The following is a 20,983-nucleotide window of genomic DNA, read 5'->3' on the forward strand; positions in this document are numbered from 1 at the left end:
ATCAGAGAGGGCTAGTGACGTGGGAGAAGTCACACAGCAAGGTGATGACAAAGCACTGGGAAGAATCAGCCAGAAGAATCCCCTGACTCTCAGTTGAGCGCCCTTTCCACCCATCAACCAGACCACCCACCGCCCACCCCTGGACTGGGCTGAGAAATGCCACCCAAAGTGGAGCTGGGAAGGGGACGACAGACAGGTAAGCACAGCTAACAGGTGGCAAAGAGCTATGAAAGGGTTGCGCACATCTACTTTTGATATTTGGGATGAGTGTATGCGGACACTCTCTGTCCCAGTTCCCGGGATGCCTCTTGGATTTACCCCGACCTTGCAGCGGGGTGGAAGGAGCAAACACGGGAAGTCACTATCCATTCGAGGCTTCTAAAAACAGCCCTTGAGCAGGCCACAAAGGAGGTCACAGGAACTGCTGACTTGCCATCTCCCCATCCAGGGCTGATGACCTGAGGGAGATCTAGTTCACCATCAGCCTGGCCGGCCCCCACCCTGCCAGCTTGCTTCCCATCCTGCAGAGCTCAGGTCTGCATGCTGGCCTGGACACCATAAACTGTGGTAGCCATCCACTTCAAAATCACAAGATCACGTTCAGGACTCCACGAGCAGCACAGGGACAAAGCAGGAAAGGCCTGGGCTTTGAAGCAGACATGCCGGGATTCAAATCCATGCTCTCCCACTCACCATCAGATCACCTGGGGGCATGTCCTCCCCCTCTCTGAGCTTCAGGTTTCATATTTGTCAAGTGTGGGTACCAAGACTTCGTGGGGTTGGGGTGCGGGTTCAGTGTGGCCGTTCAAGGGCTGCTCCTGAAAACAGGTACTAGGTAGAAAAGTGCATGTGAAAGAACAGGGGGATGGGGAGGCCACCCCCACTCCGGGGGAAGTGCACCTGCTGGACAGGGCCTCTGGAGCTACAGACATGAGAGATGGGCTGTCAACAGCAATGCCCTCCTTCCCAGCTACCACCACCTGGAAGACCAGGGCTTGGCACGGTACTTATGGCTACAGACATTCTAGTAGATATCTGTTATCTGGCCCACTGTTTCATCTCCCCCCAAAAGACCGTGGGTTTGGAAGGCAGGCCTCACTCATCCCTTACCCCTAGAGCAGTACCTGGCACTAGTAAGCACTCAATATTAATGAGTAACTGAGTCTCTGAGATGTAAATCTTTTACAACCAGCCCTTCCAGGGCACAAGGAGGGGTGCCAGTGTGTTCAGGGTGGGTTCTGGCTCCACAGGAGCAGGTGGGCAGTTCTGGTAGGTGCAGGCAGCCTGGGGTGATGGCTCTGTGTTTCTCTACCCCACTGCCTTTCCCCTGCATCACCCCATCCCACCTGTCTTCAAGGGTAAAGCCCCCAGAGGGCCTAGCCCTGGTGAGTCAGCCGACTTTGCAGACTTTGGAACCATCAAGATTTTAGAGGAAGGAGGCAGATGGGTGGGGAAGGGTGGGAGCCCAGGAGGCATTTCAGGGTGAGGGCCACAGGTCTTCCCACACATGATCCCATTTTCCCACATCTCAGCAGTGGGGCGGGACGCTCTGTTCCACGAAGCTCTCTTGGGCCCTGGTGGCTGTCAGCCCTGTTCCTCTGGACACAGCTGCCTGCTGCCCTGGGCTCCCCTGCTGGGATGCTGAGGACAAGGTTCCCTACCTCTGGCACCCCACACCCCCGACTCTTGCTTTCACGGTACAAAACCCATCCTGATGACACCTGCCGCATTCCTGCCTCCTGGGTTCTCCAGCACCCTGGAAAGAAGGGCTGTGGCTGACAAGGCCCCCTCCTGTCTTGTCTCGCAGAGCACACCAGCCCACCGGCACACTCCTCCACACCCAGGGGCCTCGAGAGCAGCCTCTCCTCCTGCTCCTTCCTCCTTGCCCTCTGGCTTCACCCAGGACTGGTAGCTCTGGGTAATAAATAACCACCCACCCTTGAAGCCTGGGGTTCTGATGATAAGGAATTATTAAGCTTACCCATTTATTGTAATTTAAGATGACTAGATGGTTAAACTGTAAGCCCCTTCACTAATTTAAAAAAAAAAAACAAAAAACCGCCCAGGGGGTCTTAGAGGGTGGGTGGCAGGAATTCTGCATGAGTGGCGGGCACCTTGAGCTTCTCTACTATGTAGGAACCCCCCTGCCTGCTTCCTACCCAGCACCCACCAACCCCCCAAGCCCCTGATCCTGGCCCTACCACCTCCCAGCACAATCCCAGCCCACCGCTCTCCACAAAGCCCCCTGTGGGATCTTCCTGAGGGCCAACCACCTGTCACAAAATCCTTCCTTATTGTCGGACTCTAACCTAAATCCCTCCGGCTGCACTCCAAGCCCATTTCCTCTGGTTCAGTCTCCAGCTGGAGACGAACAACAGCTGGCTTCCATCCTCCCTGGAATAAATTGTACCAGAAACTACCGGCGAAGTGGCACAGGCATTTTGGGGTGGAGGGTACACCTCCCCACTGCAGGGAGGTGGAGGGGTGGACGGCAGCTTCTGCCTCCATGGCCCCCAGAGGCCAGATCAAACCCCATGAGAAGATGGAGTCCCGATCAGAGACGAGGGGCAAGACCGCCAAGCCCAGCTACCATGAGGCTCCCTGGGCCAGACACATGGGGAGCAATGTCCTAAAAGACCGACTGCCCACTCCCCAGACAGCCACAGATTTCACACACCCTGGCTGCCAAGGCCCCCTGTTTGGAAATCACAGGGAGGAGATACGAACAGGATCCCCAAAAGGTGTGGGACAGGCAAGGACGCCAGATATAGACAACCAGCACCCCCCACCCCACTTGCCCCCGGGCCAATCCTACCCACGCGGGTTGTGAAGGCACAGGGCCAGACCAGGCACAGTGGCCTCAGCCTTCCCTGCCTGGGATGGACGCGCCCCCCACCCCAGCCCACCTCCCATCCCCAGCCGACTGGGGCATGGACGTGACCAGGAGAAGAAACAGAGAGCCGTTTTGTGCTGAAGGTACGGAAAAGTACAGCCAGGCGTTCCCAGCACACAGAGGCTGGGTGAGGTGAGGGCTGGTGTAGGGGCTGGAAAACCTCCCGTGCCCAGACCTGGGGCCCAGGACCAGTGAAAGGCCAGGTGACAGGAAACTCTCCAATGGCACAGCCGCAGAATCGTGCCTGTGGGGCCGCCCCACTGCGAACCCCACGAGGCGAAACGGATCAGGACCGCTGCTCACTCGGTCTCTCCTTCACGAGGGCTGTGATGTTAAGCAAAAGGCCCTTCTCAAGTCTGCTAAACCCCTCCGCCTCACCCCACCCCCCAGGCTCTGGCAGCCCTCAGTCTTCTTAGTGCAGTGCAGTAAAATAACAGTGAGTGCTCAGGCCTGCAGGGGGCCAGCTAGATCCCCTGCCCTAGAGGTCACGACCTCCATTTCTTTCCTTGTAAAATGGGAATACTACTGCCTGCCAACTCTCAGGGTTCTGGATCCAAAGGCTCAGTGGACGTGGACACGAGGAGGTTGCACAGGCAAAGCTACAGATGCTCCTGACTTGAGAGGCGAGTCAAGATGGCAGGATGGGAAGGGGTTCCCTTCACCCTCAATCCCCGCAAGGGACCCTGGGATATCCCCTCTTTGGAGGGGCATGAGGGCAGCTATGTCTGACTGCTATGAAGGCCGCATCTGGCCAGGTACCAGCCCCAAGCCCCATGCAGAACCCACCCAACTTCATCTAACCCAAGGAAAGATGGGGCCAGAAGCATGAACGACCTTGCACTGTGCAGTTCCAAGTCGGGTCTACTGGTTGAGTATTTGCTGAGCACCGGCCACATGCCCTGATGCTGTGCATCAAACAAGCCAAGTGCAAGACACAGGCCCTGCCTAGCCGTCCTCGCGCCAGAAACAATCCGGCAGACAGAAGTTTCTTGATGGTGGAAGATACCACAACAAAGCAGTGGACAAACATCGAGGCCAGGACAAGCCCTGGGGTTCGAGCCATGCCCTTGTCACAAGTCCCAGCAAATGAGCACAAAGCTGGACAAGGAGCTCAAACACAGACGGGGAAACGGAGGCTCACAAGATGCAAATGACTAGAGCAGAGCCATCTCCCAGCGAGTGGCCTCCCCCAGCTCTGAGAACCGCCTGTCCCTCCCCCTCCGTCCCCACCCTTGGGTCTTGCACCTTTCCTGGAGCGGGACCCCAGAAAGAAGCTGGAAAGCCCATACCAGTTCCATCAGTCACCCCTTCTTCCACTCTTTCCAGATTTGTGATGGAAAACGTGTTCACGGTTCTCATCCCAAGGGGAAGATGTGCCAACAGACTCACCCAAGCGGTGAACCTGAACCTTAAGTACAGGCTTCCCTCCCAAGGACCGGAGAAGAAAGTTGATGCTTCACTGGAGATGGGCAGGCCGCAGGAAGGGGGTGGAGCGGGTGATCAGAAGTAATTGAGACCCTGAAGCAACAACTGGAGACCCATGAAAAACGACGAACTTGGGGCACCTGGGTGGCTTAGTCAGTTAAGTGTCTGCCTTCTGCTCAGTTTGTGATCCCAGGGACCCGGGATCAAGTCCCGCATCCGGCTCTCCGCTCGGTGGGAAGACTGCTTCTCCCTCTGCCCCCTCCGCCTGCTTTTGCGTTCTCTGTCTCTCTTAAATCAATAAATAAAATCTTAAAACACAACAAAACAAAACGACTGACTTCCCACAGTCTGGTCCCACCTCCACCAAACCGAGCCTGACCGATGACACCAGGAATGACCCTCCCACCAAATACCCACTCATCTGAGTCTGATGCGGCTCAGAGGGCAAGGCAGTTCATGGCTCTCTCAATCTCGCACTTTTTGGCGTGGAGGGTGGTGGTGCTCACCTCAGAAGGGCTTGCAGGTTTCCGGTAGGTGGCATAGGGAAACCACGTCCGGTGGGTTCCTGGCACATCACACCCAGTGCTTCTCTGAGGCGGCCAGGCCAGGCTGGCTGTCCCCTCTCCCACCCCAGAGCAGGAATGGAATTTGACTAGACACCGAGAGAAGCCACTGTGCCATTAGAAACCTCCACAGATTCCTATCAACACGCCAGTGCTGTCCAAGAGAACTCTCTGTGCTGATGGAATGTTCTACATCTGAGCAGTCCCATGTGGCTACCAAGCCTTTGAAATGTGGCCAGGGTGACTGAGGAACTAAATTTTAATTTAAAATTAAAGAGCCATGATATTTAGTGGTGGCACGTTAAAATAAAATTAATTAGCTACATGTGGGTGATTACTGATACCGAATCAAACACGAGACATCCTACCCAAATCCTCTCCTAGGCAAGGCGTGCCTTCCCCTCGACCCTCAGGTTCACCCCAGACCTCGGGCTGTCATCTGCGGCATGCTCCAGACTCTGAATTCCGTGCACGCTGACCCAAATCTTGCCGGTTTGTGCTTTTGTTCATCGGAAAGGCAGGGCAAGGTCTCCTTGTGGCCCTGTGGGGCTTGCCAGAGCTGGATGCAATGGAACATGGGGCCGTGGGCCTCCAGAAGACACAGTCCCTTGCAGGGGATGTGAACCCCAGCACTGGGCTCAGCCGCTGGGGCTCCCCAGGCTCTGCCAGGCACCTCTCAGGGAGCCCCACTTGGAGGCTGCCAACTCACAGGCGTCTGTCTAGTCTCCAGCAGCTTGGTTTGCAGACTGAAGGCCCAGAGGGCATCCCCAGTCTCTGAGACCCTTCCCCTCCAAGTGTTCAACAGCACTGCTGCTTGGGAAGCCACCACTCTGGCAGCTAAATTTAAAAATAATGACAGGACGCTGTTAGCAATCCCAGGACTGACACCGGGTTTCAGAGTGTGTTGTTTAAGACCCGGTTTGGCTTTGTGCTTGGTGTTCCTCACACGTTTAAAAATAGCGAGCCTAGAAGTGGCTAATGATATAAATTCAGTTTCTTTGTTTTAAAGGCAATTCAACAGCATTTCAGAAAACTGGGGAGTCAGAGAAAGAAAAAGCAGCAATCATCCTGCCTCCCACTCAGCACCAACTGCCTTCTGTTTCTGCACCGAGTTTCTGTGACTCAGTGCGAATAGAACCACACGTGCACTTGGGCGCCCTGGCTGCCCTCACCCCCAGGCTGGTTTGCGCCAAACTTGAAGTCCAACTTCCAGCTCAGGCTCACTTTGGGAACACCAGCGTTAGGACTGGGAGACCACCCCCGCCCTCAGGACCTGGGAGTCCCCTGCGCCAGTCTATCTGAGGGGGTCCCATCGGAAGGCCCCACAGCCCCAGCCTGGCCAGAAGGAAGGACCGCACTGTGTGTGCAGAGCTGCAGGGGAGAGGTGTGGAGGGCTGTGTGTGCACACACACAAGACCAGCGTCAGGGAAGGGGAGAGTTTTCTAAGACCTGTGTGCGGTGACCCCAACAATGAGCAGGCCCAGGAGCCAGAGGGTCTGACCATACACCGCTCTCAGCCCTGGAAGATTCCAACAAGACAGGGCATGCCGAAATGGAGATCTGTGAACTTGGAGGCCTCAGCTGGCTGGGTGCAGAGGAGGACCCGACAGTGTCCCCCACAACTCTGTCGTCGCCCTGCCCCAGCACTGTGGAGCCTGCCCCAGGTCGAGACATGGCTCCATGCCCAGGGAGATAACACTGTGCTGGGCAACCAGCTGAGCTGTCCCAAGAGGGCACGTGCACAGGAGGATGGCAGGGCCGTGGGTGGGCCCACGGCACCTGGTGGGGGGGGTGCAGCATCTGGGAAGGCAAGACCCCCGCTGGGAGGGTGAGGGACAAGTATCCAGATTGGAGGTGGGCCTAGAAGGAGGGCCGCAAGGGTCCTGCCTCTGGGCTTTGGAGGCTGGAGAAGACAAGCTAAAGGACACAAGCCTCCCAGTTCACAGTGGTTTTTTTTACTAATTATCCCTCACGGGGTACTACGTTTGTGATGCAATAGGGCACAGGGTTAGGACCTTGCAGAGCGGAGGAAGAGTGCAGACAAGGAAGAATCCCCCAAGGCAACATGCTCTGATGCCCCAGGGTGCAGAGGTGGTGCCCCGAGAAGGATGGGGAGCCTGCCCTGGCAGCCACAGCCTACAGTGACTTTTCTCCCTTGGGGCCCCTGAAACCCCTGCCACATGCCCCATTACTAATTAATAATCCTTGATCTAAGGTCCCACCCCAACCTCAAAAAGCAGGGATGATGTCCAAGTCTTCCCATGATTTCCACAACCCTTAAACCAGCACTGGGCATACAGCAGGTGCTCGGGAGGTTATCTAACTGGCCTCAGTGACCAGGTCCTGGGTTCAGAGAGGGGCAGTGATCTGGTCTAGTTGCGCAGTAAGTCAGCTGAGCAAGCCCCAGGACCTATGAGTCCCCAGCTCACGGGGCCGCTCCTAAGTAGATCTCTGGGCTGCGGCTAGCGTCTGGGGGATGGGAGAGAAGGGGTGTTGAAAAGCTGATAATCAGGACACCCTCCCTTTTCCTGCTCCCCAGAGGGGTGCTGACGAGACACTACTGCATCACCCTGTCCCACTTAGCCCACTCAGCACTTATCCCTCAGTGAGAGGCGGCCCTTCCACCCGCTGCTCCAGGGGGCCGGGATGCTGAGAAGGGAAGGGCATCCTTCCAAAGCTAACAGTGTCAGCATGCATTCCACGATCCGGGAGGCAGGAGCTTTATTTGAACAGCAGAGACGGGCCAGGCCTGGGGCTGCTGTTCTTTCTCTTCTGGAGGGTCAGAACAGGTGCCATCCTGCACCCGGGATGTGAGAGGATCAAGGAACTTGCACTAGTCACCACGGACACCCACGCCCAAATCAACATTCGAGGCCATACCCTGGGGTCCTCAGCCTACTGCAGGATCACTGATCCCTGTCATCAGCCACACAGGCAGGTGGCACTTCTACTCCAGGAGAATGGCAAGACTAAAACTATTCCCTCCCAAGGTGGGGACCGGAGTCCTGCTGGGGCTTTGCCCTGGGGAAGCCAAATGTGGGCAGAGGTTACAAGTACAGGTTTAGCTGCTGAGGAGGGAGCAGGTAGTATGGGGACTCAGATGGAAACCCCACCACTGACAAGCAGTTACATTCCCCCTCCAGCTCCCTGATGCTTTTCTGAAGGCTCGGTTGCTGGGTCCCCTGACCCACAAATTCTAAGTGAAGGGTCAGTGCCTGTTGGCTCTGTAAGGATGCTGGAGGAAAGGGGCTGAGAGCAGGAAAGGAGTTGATAGTCCTGACCCTGAACTCTGGCCTCTACTTACAGGACCCCAGGGTTTCCTGCTTTAAACCTTTTCACGCTGAAAATGGCAAATATACCTATGTATGGTCAATGTGGTCGGGGAAACAGTGGTGTCAGAACCCACAAGGCTGTAGAACACAGTGCTCAGCAAAGGCCAACAAGCAGGCCTGGAATGCTTTTGGGGTGCTAGGAGCCAATGGGTCCCAAGGAGAAAGTGCAGCCCCAAGGAGTGGCTGGTAGCCTAGCAAGATGGGTAGGACTGGTGCCAATTTAGGACTCCACAGTCTAAATGACGGGGCGCCTCTGCAGAGCTCTGGCTCTGGACACAAAGGCCTGGGTTCAGGCCACTAACTAGCTGTGTGACCTTGGTTATGTCATTTAATCTCTCTGCTTCAGATGCCTTATCTGCAAAATGAGGTTCCCCACAGCACTTATCTTGTCATTGCTGTGGGAGGGGGGTTGATACGTGTGGTGATGGCCCTCGCCCAGCCTGTGGCTCCCTTTCCATCACCAAGTGCCAGCCACCGTTACTTCTGGTTACGGTTACACCATGACTATGGTCCTGCCCCCGCAGCCACCCTTCCCTGCAGTGACTTATGTTACTAGCGGATACAGACCTCGAGTTCTTGGTAAGAACTGAAAACTTGTGATGCTTCTACAACGTCTTAAAACACCTCTCCTCCCTCATGAGATGGCCTTCTGTCTACATGAAGGTCAACTGGGATCAAAGGGACGGGTCCAGAAAGAGGCCAAGACCACGCCGATAGTAGAGTCCAAATAACAGGCCACAGCAAGAATGTTAGCTTGGTCTGACCGAGAAGCCACCGAGGGTTTTCTCGGTTGGGGATCACGATCTGAGTCTATGAAGACCCCTGACAGCTGACAGCCATGACACTGGCCAGGACAGCTATTAGGAGGTGTGGTGGTCACCTTTCAACCTAACTCTCGGGGACCTTGCTTCCAAGATGACTTCCCTAATTGCCCCACTTAGCTCTAATTACTGCTTCACTCTCCTTCCCTGCCCCTGGTGAGCACAGTAACCTGGGGAAAGTTACATAACCTCCTAAGGACTGGGCCTTGACTCCAGGGCTATCCCGGGAGGCCGGTTAGGTAACCACTAAGCTTCCTTCAGCATCCCAATTCATGATTCACTGCCAGGAGAGGTGCCCAGAGCTTGACCCTCCTCCCCCATCAGCCTCCTCTGCCAGCCTCCAAGCGGGGTGCTCTGGGCTCTGGAGAAACCAGCTAACAGCAGCTCCTTGGGTGTCAACACTTGGGGTGCGGGGTCCTGTGACAGGGCGACTCCCTGGGAGGCCTCCGATCCTTTCTGCTCCAGGTTCTGGACAGCCCTAAAAAAACCATCCTCCTTACAGAGCTTACAGTTGCTTCCATCTCGACTCCTGCCTCTCGTCCCAGAAAAACTCACTAGTTAGGGTGGGGAAGCTGCCACTTGAGGTGCCAGGAAGGCGTGTGCTGGGCAGGGTAGGAAATCAGGCAGACCTGGTTAGTGTACAGAGAATCAGTGCTCGGCACCCCAAAACACCACCATGGTTTTGGTTTAAAGGCCATTTAAAAGGGGATTTGAGACAGGGTGACAAATGGCTTGGGAGAAAAATACTCCGGACCTGGGCAAGCAGAGCCGGTTTACCGGTAGAATCTACCATCTGTCCCCAACCAGCTCCTCACCAGGCCTCAGTTTTCCTACCTAGCAAATGGGATGGTGTTTCACTGCCATACCTGTCAGGCCCAGAGAGGTCACAGGAAGGCACCTTGGATGAACGGGTCTGCACAGACCCATGGCAAGGCCCAGGGTGGGAATCTGGGAAGGGCAGGAAGCCTGTGTATCTGCGAGCTTCTTGGGGTCCTCCAGGTACTTCAGGCAACAATGTGCAACACTCCTGCTCTGTTCCCTGGGGCCAACACCCTCAGTCCACTGTGCAAGGCTCCCCATGACTGGGGCCCTGGGGGAGAAAAAGCCCATGGCAGGCTCCAGCCGGGCCAGAGTGATCAGGTCAGGACATGCCCCTCTCCCCGAAGAATAGCCCGGCCTTTGCTCCTGTTCCTCAGCAGGCTCTGAAGGCCTCGACCTGTCTCCACAAGGGAGGGGCAGGGGTGTTGCTTGCCTCCCCCAGCAGGTCCACTTGCCTTCTTGGGTTTCTGCAGTCCTTGGTCTGAAGGCATTCCCCAAAAGGCAGGGATGCGGCTCATTCTCTTTGCAGCAGGTTTCAAACAGGTTTGGGCACATAGTATGTGCTTAGTAAATATCTGAAGAAAGCACTGGATGGCTATTTGCTCTGCCTCAAGTTCCTTGAAAGCAGCAACCACGGTGAGCCTGGCTGGCTGGCCCCAAGTGGAGGGGGGGGGACTTGGTGGAGGGAGCAGGGGCTGGACAGATTGGCCTTGTTAATCCCAGGAGAAACAAGTTTAGCAGAAGTTTATGAAATATGGGATGGGGAGAGGAAGCAGGGAAGGGAGTTCCCAGAGATAAAGACCCAGAGAGGGAGAGCTGTTACAAGTTCCTCGAAGAGGGAAGAGACAGCAATAAACTGAATTTAAAGGCTAACTTGGAGCTGACAGCAGGGCCACAGCAAGTGACCTCCACGCACATTTTCTCCTACGATCTCCTGTGATCTCCACCCACCAAGATGGGTAACACTGTTCCCACTTTCCAATGGAATAGTGTGCTCAGGGTTGCACAGCTTGCAAAGGTGCTGGACTTGAAAAGCCTGTCCTTCATCACTAGGAAACGTGGCCCCGGCTCGTGAGGCTTGAAGGGGAAAGCGGGAGCTTTGATAATGGCATTTCCCTCCCCTCCTCCTTTCCACAATTCCCAGCCTATGAGGCCACGGGCCACAGTCTGGGCCTGGCTCTCAATGCACCTAGACAAGAGCCTTGATCTTCAAGAGGCCCAGCCCCTCCGGACTGGACATGGAAATGGAAGGCTCACAAGGCTCTCAGCATCCCCCTCGGAGCCAGGCACACCACTGGGCACCTGGGGCCCAACAGACATTGTGAGCACAGCAGTGGGCAATTAAATCCACAGGCTTCGTGCACGTGTCTGTAGACCTGGGCCGAGGGTGGGGAGACATGTCCCTGCCCAGGCAGGGCTCCTACGGTCTAGCTGGGCCTAATTTAATAGGCACTATGAGCGTTCTTGAGTGCATGGATGAATTTACTTGAGGGAAATGGAGTCCAGAGCTCGGCACAAACCAGCACCACAGGCAGAACTGGAATCAGGGTAGAATCCACTATTTCCTAACCAGTAGTTCAGGTCCAAGTCTGTCAGCCCCAGCAGCAAGCACAGACAAAGGGAGGGACTTTGAACATGGTACTGGCCTGGCTATCAAGCACCCTGCTAGACTTTTCTCCTAGGGCCCCCTGGGGGGAGGGGAGAGAAAGCTTCTCCCTCCCAGGAAGAGCCTAGCTAAGCAGCTGCAGCCAGATTACACTGGGCCATGGGAGGTGACAACAGCCACAGTACACAATCCTGCCTAAATATTTCGGCAGGAAACCCAAATATTTAGATGGAAAAGAGGAAAAATAGAAAAATAGAATGCACATTTCAAAGGCAATCAAAGGGACCTGTCTACCAAAGGCCCTCTGAAAGGGGAAGTGGGTGGGGGTGACTGCCCCCTATGAGGGTATAATTCTGACCCGGGATCCTTTGTGATTACCCACCACGTGAGGCCATCTGCACCTGGAATCCTCCAGAATAGGAAAAGTTTGATGGGGACCTGGGACGAGCCCGGGCCCTGCTGGACAGGAAGAGGGGGCCAACCTGCTCTATGTTTAGATGTGGACCATTAATTCTTTTGAGGGGAGGGCTGTGGGTGAACTTGAAAGAAATAGGAAATGGTGGGGGACTCCACTAGGAGGAATCTGGTGGGCTTTACCATCTGTATCTCCATCTCCAGATCCAGAGCTCAGTCCGCGGTGGGGCCTGAAACAGCCATCAGAAACAGCCCCCCCCCACCCTGAGAGATGGGGCACAGGATCGGGAGCTAACAGGCAGCAAGTCACCAGCTGCATGCGCCAGGCACTCTGCCTAGTACGTTTCCATGGACTCTGCGGACATGAGGGAGATACTGTACTACCGTCCCATTTCGCAGATGAGGAGACTGACCTGCTCAAGGTCACACAGCTTGGTAAACATCCTGATAGCTAAGGCATTGAAGACACCATGCAAACCTGACCCTTTCCTGCCTCCAAGCCTCTGCTCCTTGTTTTTTTGTGGACTCCAGGTTCAAATCCTTCTTAATTCCTAGACGTACAGCCTCTAGGTTGAACCTGTGTGGTCCATTCTGTGGCTTTTACCAGGATGCAGTGCTGGTAAGAGCCCTTCCAGCAGAGGGCTGTGCATGGATTCATGAGGTGAGGCACCGAAGAGTTCCCACAGCCTATGGCTAAACAAGCGCTCGGCTCACACCATTCCTACCCCAACCCCTGTACTCCAACCTCTGGGCTGTTTCTCCACTCCTGGCTCTGAAGTCACCAGGGCAGGATGAATCTCAGCCTCTAGTTAGCCATGTAGACCCAGCCAAATCCCCTAGCCTCCATTTCCCTAGAAAATGGGCGTAACAGTAACATTTCCCCCACTGGACTCTTAAGGAGACAGTCAGAGAACCAGCCCAAGGCTGGCAAGCAGAAGAATTTGGCAGCACGCTCCCAGGCGCTGCTGGCTACACCACTATCTTTCCAAAGTGCCTTATATCCTGCTTCTTTAAATTTGAGAGTGAAGGTTCATCTCTCAATGAATGACACTCAGAACCTCCAGGTACACTTACCAATATCAATATGGTGATAGGTCCTTTTACTTTTCTTCCTCTAGACTGGGGGCTCCCTGAGGGCAGGGGTTATGTGTGGGTCAGACCCAGATCCCCTGCCAGCCAAGGGGTCCTACAGGCCTCAGGAAACAGGAACCGAATCCTCTGAGGCCCTGTGACCCTCGTCCATCTCTCTGGCCTCTACCATCTGCAACCCATCACTCAGCACCAGGACCGCATTTCCCTTCATTCCACCACTGTGACCGTTTCTCTCCCTAGTGAGGCTGAACTCCCGAGGGCTAAGGCCCCTGCCTGGTTTCTGAGGCTTCAGCACACACTAAAATGCTGGCTAGCAGGGAGGCCCTTCTGTGAGCCCACCCTTTCTTTTGCCCAGACCTCTGAAACTTAGGGACCAGATGAACCCCTCACCAAAAACCCAGAGGCCCCAGGCAGCTGTACAGAGCTGGACTACACCAAACGCACTTTTGCATAAAGGGACAACTAAGGCATAATTTGGTCAAATGGTGGTAGTGGTGGGGGGGGAGGGCGCTGTGGGAGGGACCCACACCTGATTGTCCAAGGGGCTCATGGTAAGAGGAGAAGGTGCCCTAACTGAAAGTTGGGTCTGGGGGGGGTTGCTGAGGGTTCTGTGGGCTTTGGTGGAAAAACCCACACTCCATCACATCAGAACGAGGAAGGGAAGAAGCATCCTTATCAGAACACCCATGGGGTGAAGGGATAAGCCCACAGAAATGCTGTTAATTTCGAGTCAAATACGCCACTTCTTTAAAGTTGCAAAGCCAGTGAAGGAAGAGGGAACTTTCTGAAATGCTATTCACTCCCTTACTTGAAAATTACAAAAATTTGGTCAGTTCAAATTCCTTGGCTAAACCCAGAGGACTTCATCATCTGACCCTCACCCTCTAGCCCTGTGGCTGCTGCCCAGGATCATCAGGCGGTTTTCCTCCTCCCTGAGAGCTGTGGGTAAGAAAGATCTATACACCCCCCACCCCCCACCCCACCTTATTTGTTCAGCAACTTAAAAATCTCACTGATGCACACCCAGAAGAGGGACTCTGGATCATACGGTTCCACTTCTAATTTCCTGAGGAACCTCAGCACTGTTTTCCATAATGGTTGCACCATTTTTCTCAAAGAGACAAATACTCTGTGATTCCACTTGAAAGGTATTTAAAGTAGCCAGACTCACAGGAACAGAACATAAATTGCTCATTAGCAGGGACTGGGGGAGAGGGGACACGGGAGCTGTTTAATGGAGGTAGAATCTGTTTTGCAAGATGAAAAACTTCTGGAGATCTGTCTCACCACAGCGTGAATATACCTAATATGAAGGAAACGTACTCTTAAAAGTGCTTAAGATGGGGAAAAAATGGATATGATGGTAAACTCTGTTATGTGTTTTTTACTGCAATTAAAAAAAAAAATTGGTTGACATTTCTTCTGCTTCAGGAAGGTCCTCCTGATCCTGTATGAGCCAGACTTGTGTGGGCAGCCCCCTCCCAGTGCAGGGGTGTCTAGGGATAGTAGCAGGGGCAGTGGAACTAACATTTAATGAGGACTGACTATGTGCCCAGCACAGGTCAAGGCAAGCAATGAGGGTGCTATTGTGGCCTGCCTTCCGAGGCCAGCCCAGAACCATGACTCACGGCAAGGATGGGACTCTTGCAGCAAAAGCAAGGGCCCCGCAGTTGGTGGGGCGAGTGGTCCTTGGAGGGCAGCGTGTCAACCCATCCCCGGGGAGGGTGGACAGGTCAGGCCTCCTCTGTCCTATTCAGAGAGTCCCGGAGAACTCTCACTGAAATCTCCAAGGACCCTTGACTTGCTCCACTCTCCAACAGGCAAACCTATTTCACTTGGTTTCTTCTGGTACCCAGCATGCTTGGCCTCTCTGTATCACCCAGTTCTGGCCATGTAGTTCTTCAGCACTGGTCCGATCTAGCAATCCAATTTGTAGGAAGACTCTCTTGGACATTCTGTCTCAGGAGTACGGCTCCTCTGTTCCCCAAAGCCTTATACTTCCCTGCTCCCCACCCCCACCCCCACCCCCACCACACATAGAGTTCAGAGGCTGAGCCCAATCTGACAGCAAACAGCCAAGTTCAAGATGAAAGCCCTTGGCCTGAGGTCAGAGCCAGCCAAGCACAGCATCCAAAACTGGAGGACTGTTTCTTTTAAACGCCAAACTATAAATAGGGCAAAATCCCAGGAAAATACTTAGACGCAACAGTCCTCACCTCCCTTGCACCCCCTCCTATAGGACTCCCCCCACCTCCACTAGAATCTTTCAACACTTGCTAATTCCCACCGTCTGAGAAGTCTCTAATACCATGCCATCTGTAATCATCCTAAGGGTTCTAGTAAAACTCTCCAAACGATGCAATAAAAATTCACTTTAACTGTTGAAACTCTAGAGCAGTTAAGGGAGGCAGATTTATCGATTTAAGAACTCTTGTTTTTTTTTTTTTGTTTTTTTTTTTTTTTTTTTGGAGGCCCTCAACTTTGAGAGGAACATCAACAGACAAGCCGTGCGGAGGGGACCTCCTTCTTCCAATTCCTCTCAAAAACCCGACTTCTCTACTTTCCACTTCTCCAGTTCTAGACAGGGAGGACCCAAGTTCACACTACTGAAGTGGAGGCCTCCGTGATCTTGGATAATCAAAAGATCTATTGTGTTCCCTTTACTTACAAAGGCAGTTAAGCAGACCAGTGTGCTTTACCACTTCCAACAAGGCTTGAAAACAAAAGAGGTTTTCATGTTAACCCTCAATTCTCAAAAAAATTCAATTAAGGTGCCCCATTCTCAGCATTTTGGGCAGATATAACTTTAGCACGTAATCCCTGGTTATATTTTCAAATTTGGGGAGGACTGGTGTTAGTGACTTGAGGTCAGACCTTTAAAATTGTTATCAGCTCGACTGGTATAGATGGGAACAGGTATGTTAAGAAAGTTCTAGGAAATAAAAGGAGAGAGGTCTGGCACACATGGAAAACTTCCAATTAGGATAATGCAGTTTGAAGCTGGCAAGGCGGCCAGCAGGATCAGAAAGGCTTCCGGGAACTGGTCAGATACATGAGAAGTCCAGCCAAACCCAGAGGTAGGGATGGGGCATCCAGTAGAAGGCAGGGTCTGGAGCCACCCCTACCACACCCCTAGGAGACATGGGGGAATCTGGAAAGCCACAGCAGGAGCACCCACTCTCTCCTCCCTTCTTCTTCCTCTCAAACCCTCCTAATTTCAAGACCCTACTTGAGGTCATCGCCTCCAGAGAGCCCTCCCTGACCCCTCAGGCTGGTCCTGGGGGCCCTCTCGAGCCACCCCATCCTGGGGAGTTTACTCATCCTTCTTCCCAGAAGCGAGTTTCAGCCTGGTGGGTGTCTTAATCCATCTTTGCACTCCCAGAGCCTTGCCTAGTGCCTGGCACACAGTGGGCCCTTAGTAGACACCTGCTGACTAATTCTCATGTACTTCGGAATACAGCACAGTGTGAAATCCCACTCTGTGCCATATAATCCTGGGCCAAGTTATATATCACTGTTCCCCTCTATAAAAGGGGGTGGTCACCAAGATGAAATTAAAATAAGAACATCTATAAAGTACTTATTGGAAGCTCTGGTGCACAGTGAGTTCTCAGATCCTTCCTGTTTATGATCACCACACACCGGAGGTGAAGGCTGGAGAAGGTTCACTGCTCCCCTTTACCTCAACCCTTTGCTTTCTTGTGCTGCCAAGGGAGGGGCGGACTGAGGCTTACCGCAGTCACAGAGGAGGTGCTGGCTTGGCCAGGCCCCACACAGGAGGCCTGTGTGCCAATGCCTGTTCTAGCGGAAAGAGAGAATAGAATTCCCCAGCCGGCCAGAGTCCACCTGAACCAATCCCCGCAGCTCACTCACAGACTAACCAGTCAACAGCTTCACATGCCCGAGGGAGGGCAAAGGCGCACAAGGAATGGGCTCCGGAGTGCTCCAGCGGTGTAGCCAAGGCCATTCCAACCTTCCTGAGCTTTGTTTCCTTATCTTAATACGTAAGATTGCTGTAAGGAGTAACTAAGGCAGGTAAAACGCCTTGTCACTGGGTCACCAATAAATGCTAACAACAGCGGAAGGCATGTCAAGTCACACCCAAGTCACACCTGCACCATCTTGCCTAAGGCTTCTGCTTGACCTGGTCCTCACTGGACCCTCGTTTTGCAGGTGGGGAAAGAGGCAAAGTTAAATGGCTTGATGGGAAAATGGCCAAGCCAGATGGCAATACCAGCCTGTGCCCTCTCTCATAAAATGCACATGCTACCCACAATGCCCAGTGCACGAGGCATTCAGTCAATGCTAACTGCCCTTATGAAAACCGCTGCAACTTAGGAAGAGGCTGGTGGAACAAGGCTTGGGAGCAAGGTTCCAAAGTGGTTCTGAAGGCAGGAAGGAGGGTGACCACGTTGCTCTGAGGCCGGTGGGGGTGGGGAGGTTTGAGAGTTGGCCTTCAACCACAGCTTGTACAGGGAGGAAGCACATGAAACTTGGGGTCTATTTCCAAAGATCTAACGAAAGGTGAGGGATGTGTTGCGTTAACTCCCTTCGCATGCTTTTGAAAGCACAAGCAGTTTCCAGGGTAAGAAAAACCCCAGCCCAGACTGCACCCCCACCCCCTTCTAACAACCCCTCCCAAGAGCCCACCCCAACCCCAGGAATTCCTAGCCTGGGACTTCTTTAGGATTACAAAGGGGATTCAGAACCTGACAAAACACAGAACCTCAGGTGGGCCAGATGGGAAAGAAGTTTAAGTTTTCAAAGACTGAGTCTTCCTGTTGTTTTTTTTTTTTTCCTTAAGCCAATTTCCTAGGGCTGAAGGCAATGCTTCAAGTCAGAACAGAAAGCAGAGCCAGGCAATTTCTGCAGACTAAAAGTGACGCTAGCAAAATGCTTCCCCTGGTCAGTTTTCATTTCTTGGGTTTTTCCTATGATGGGAGTAGACTCGCCCAGTTGGAAAAGGTTTGAGTTTTCTGGCCAGGGATGAGGAACAGGGCTGTCCATAATCGTCTCCGAATCAGACTGGCCTGATGCTCAAATCTAAAAATTACCTGCGCACTTCTGCGGGGCCATCATTGGCGGGTTTAAGAGGACCTCCAAACAAGAAGCACAAGAAGCATTTGGTTTGCTCGAACACCTTAGGAAAGCTGTTTAACTTCCAAAGCTACTACCACCAGCTGCACCCGGCTGCCTTACCCTGACCGCCCCCCTTTCCCCTCTCCTTGGGTTTTGAAGTTTATTTTCCCACATTCAGCCTTGAATTCTTTCCTTCCTTCCCCTGCTGTGGCGAAAAGGGAAACACTTCGAGGGCAGCTTGATTCTTCATCACCCGCGCCTGCCCTCTTCCCCCTCTAAACAAAGCCCTGGAAGAAACTAAACAACAACTAGTTCTCCGGGGAAATTGTTTCCTCAAGGGAAATTATAAAGTGACCCCTCCCCAACGCGCACACACAGGGCACGCATTGGAAGGCGCTCCTGCTATGGGGTGAAACCACACAACCCTCTGAGCCCATGCTCCCCACCAAACCTCACCTCTCCTGGGCCCCCACTCTGGGGATGGCTACAGGTCCAGAGACTCTCCCCACTAAAATCCAACACCAAACCTGCCCGACCTCCCCTCTTGCTGGCCTCTGGGAGGTCAAGTCTGTACTTGCCCAAATGCTGGTAAGTACTTATATGCTCATGTGTGTGAATGTCCATTGATTTCAGGACAAAAAGGAAGTGGCCAAGGCAAGACGTGCTCATGTGCTCCACAGCATTCAACTTCCCAGCCGTCCAGGGCAGGAAGACAGATGAAGACCGGTTCGTTCTCATTTCACTTATGGGGAGATTTGAGACCGGGTCAAATGAGACAACTAAACAACCATATAAAACGTTTGGGGGCCTGCTACAGATTAAGTGTTTGTTCCATCAAACCTTCTTTCTGGCATCTTTCGCCCCAAGAGAAATCTAACACCTTGGACAATCTCCCTCTAGTCCACCCCACAATCTAGAACCTTCACCAGCTCTTATATCCAGGTTCTGGTCCTTCCACTGGAGGGAGGCCATTAATGCAGGCCAAGAGGATGGATGGTTAAGGCCAAGGACCTCTGAGAAACTGGAGCAAAGGGCCCTGGGTCCCCAAACAGACTCAAGGTCCCAACCAGCATGGTCAGCTCCAGTTTATCCCAGTGAGGTCAAAGCCATCTATAGAACACAAGAAGATAAGAGGCTTTCAATCCCAACACGGAGGAGAAACTACCCCCCAACACCTTCCATTCTGCTCAACCTCTCCTTCCCCCTAAAAATGATCCCCAGCATTTTGTTCCTTTGTTCAAGCTGCTACTTCCACAAACTTTAACTCCAAGCCTAGGGGGAGGAGGGGGACTGTCTCCGAGAGATAAGCCTTGCCTAAGCCTTGCCGGAAGCGTGAGCGCGTCCCCAGCATTCCAGCCATCGCCCCCCACCCCCCATCCAGGGTGCTCTGGTAGGACAGCCCCCTACCTACTTCCTGAGGGGGTAGGCTTTACTCAGGCTGGGGCTGGGGCGGACCCTCCACCGACTCCGCGGGGCTCACATTCGCGAAGAAAAACCGCGCGGGCGCGGCACCGGCCTGGAGCTGGGAGGTGGAGATGCGAAGGAGTGGCACCCGGCTCGCCTCCCGAACTCCGGGAGCGTCTCCAAGTGAAGATAAATGCCTTTATCCGCCCTCCAGCCCCCTTCCAAGCAGGGAGGTACCCGCACACTCACACCGAGCCACCACGAAACCTGGTTCACTCGGGGGGTGAACCTCAACTTCTCTCGGGACAAACCGGGTTCCCAAAGAATCTCGGCGCCTGGGTCACTCCGGCGTCTACCCGTGAACGACAGATCCCAGCAGCCAGACCCATGCGAGACATCCTTTCCTGCCACCCCCAGGACTACCCACGGGGACTGTGGGTTATCCAAAGCTGTGAAGGGCAGCCCTTCAGCACTCCTGACTCTCTGGCCGGCTCTAAGTATGTAGGGGCACGGACGGCGGCTCACCTGCAAGATCCTGTCCAGGCCCTCCTGGCCCAGACACGGGAACTCCTTGAGCAGATGCAGTTTCTGTGTATAGTAGTTTTTCTTGGCCTCTTTCCAGTGCGGCTCCTCGAGCACCTCGAAGATCGCTGCCCCGATGGCCAGGTAGAAGATGATGGCCGAGGTGAGCAATGGGCCCCGGTCCACCATGGCTCCTGAGCGGCTGCCTCCTGGAGAAAGCCTCCCCTAGCCCCAGCGGCTCCCGGTCCACGCGCCCTCCAGCCTCTGCAAACAGCTGTTTGAATTTGGAGCTCCGCATGCGCAGTGTCCTATTCCTCCACCCCCCGGCGCCGCTCCCCGGACAAAGTTGCTCCGTCAAATTGGCCCACCGAGCGCGGGTAACTGTACGAAGCTTTCCTCCCGCAGGCGGGGTTGCGGGGGGTGTGGGAGGCGGGCGGACACCAAGGTGGGGGAAAGGGGGCCGCCCTGCCTCGCGGGGCTGAAAGGAGCTGCTAGGGGGTGGAATTAAGGCCAGACTCTGGGGAGACACGTGGGCCGTCCTCCGCGAGCTAGAGCAGTGTGCGCTGCGCCCGCCTCCGCGCGCCTCTTTAACCAGCGCCCCGCGCCTGATTCCCGTGGGGGAGGGGCCTGCGCAGGCCCCGCCTCCTCGCCTGCACCGCCCGCCCCCCCCAACCCCGCGCAGGCCCGGCCCTGCGCAGGCCCCCAACGAGGTGCGCGCTGCGCAATTCGGTGCTCCGTGCGCTGCCGTTGCGGCCGCCAGGGGAAGCTGCGCGCCCCGCGGTGCCACAGGGGTTGGGGTCTCCGGGGCTCGCGTTGGTGTTTTGTGCTGGTGGTATTAACTAAGAGGAGTGTGTACCTATTGATTAGGGTCGGGAAGTTAGTACTATTCTTACTTTCATTGTAATTCAACTTCCATGCTCTGACGTTTCTGCCAAGAAAGTTTGATTGTCTCGGTCTCTTTCTCTTATACCCTCCTGTAAACCGGGTTGGCGGCGGCAGCGGCGCTGGGCGGT

The 20,983-nt window shown here is 54.3% G+C and overlaps 1 protein-coding gene across 1 annotated transcript in view; it reads right to left on the reverse strand.

Annotated features, from left to right (window-relative positions):
* The window catches only part of KCNK5 (potassium two pore domain channel subfamily K member 5), a 37,510-nt gene extending 16,950 nt beyond the window's left edge, over positions 1 to 20,560 (reverse strand). The window contains exon 1 of the mRNA XM_032339828.1: positions 19,974 to 20,560. Coding sequence (XP_032195719.1) covers positions 19,974 to 20,159 — 186 coding nt within the window. The 5' untranslated portion in view covers positions 20,160 to 20,560. The remainder of the gene's footprint in view (positions 1 to 19,973) is intronic.
* Positions 20,561 to 20,983: the final 423 nt, after the last annotated feature.

Source organism: Mustela erminea, chromosome 4 (genome assembly GCF_009829155.1).
Source record: "Mustela erminea isolate mMusErm1 chromosome 4, mMusErm1.Pri, whole genome shotgun sequence".
Classification (NCBI taxonomy): domain Eukaryota; kingdom Metazoa; phylum Chordata; class Mammalia; order Carnivora; family Mustelidae; genus Mustela; species Mustela erminea.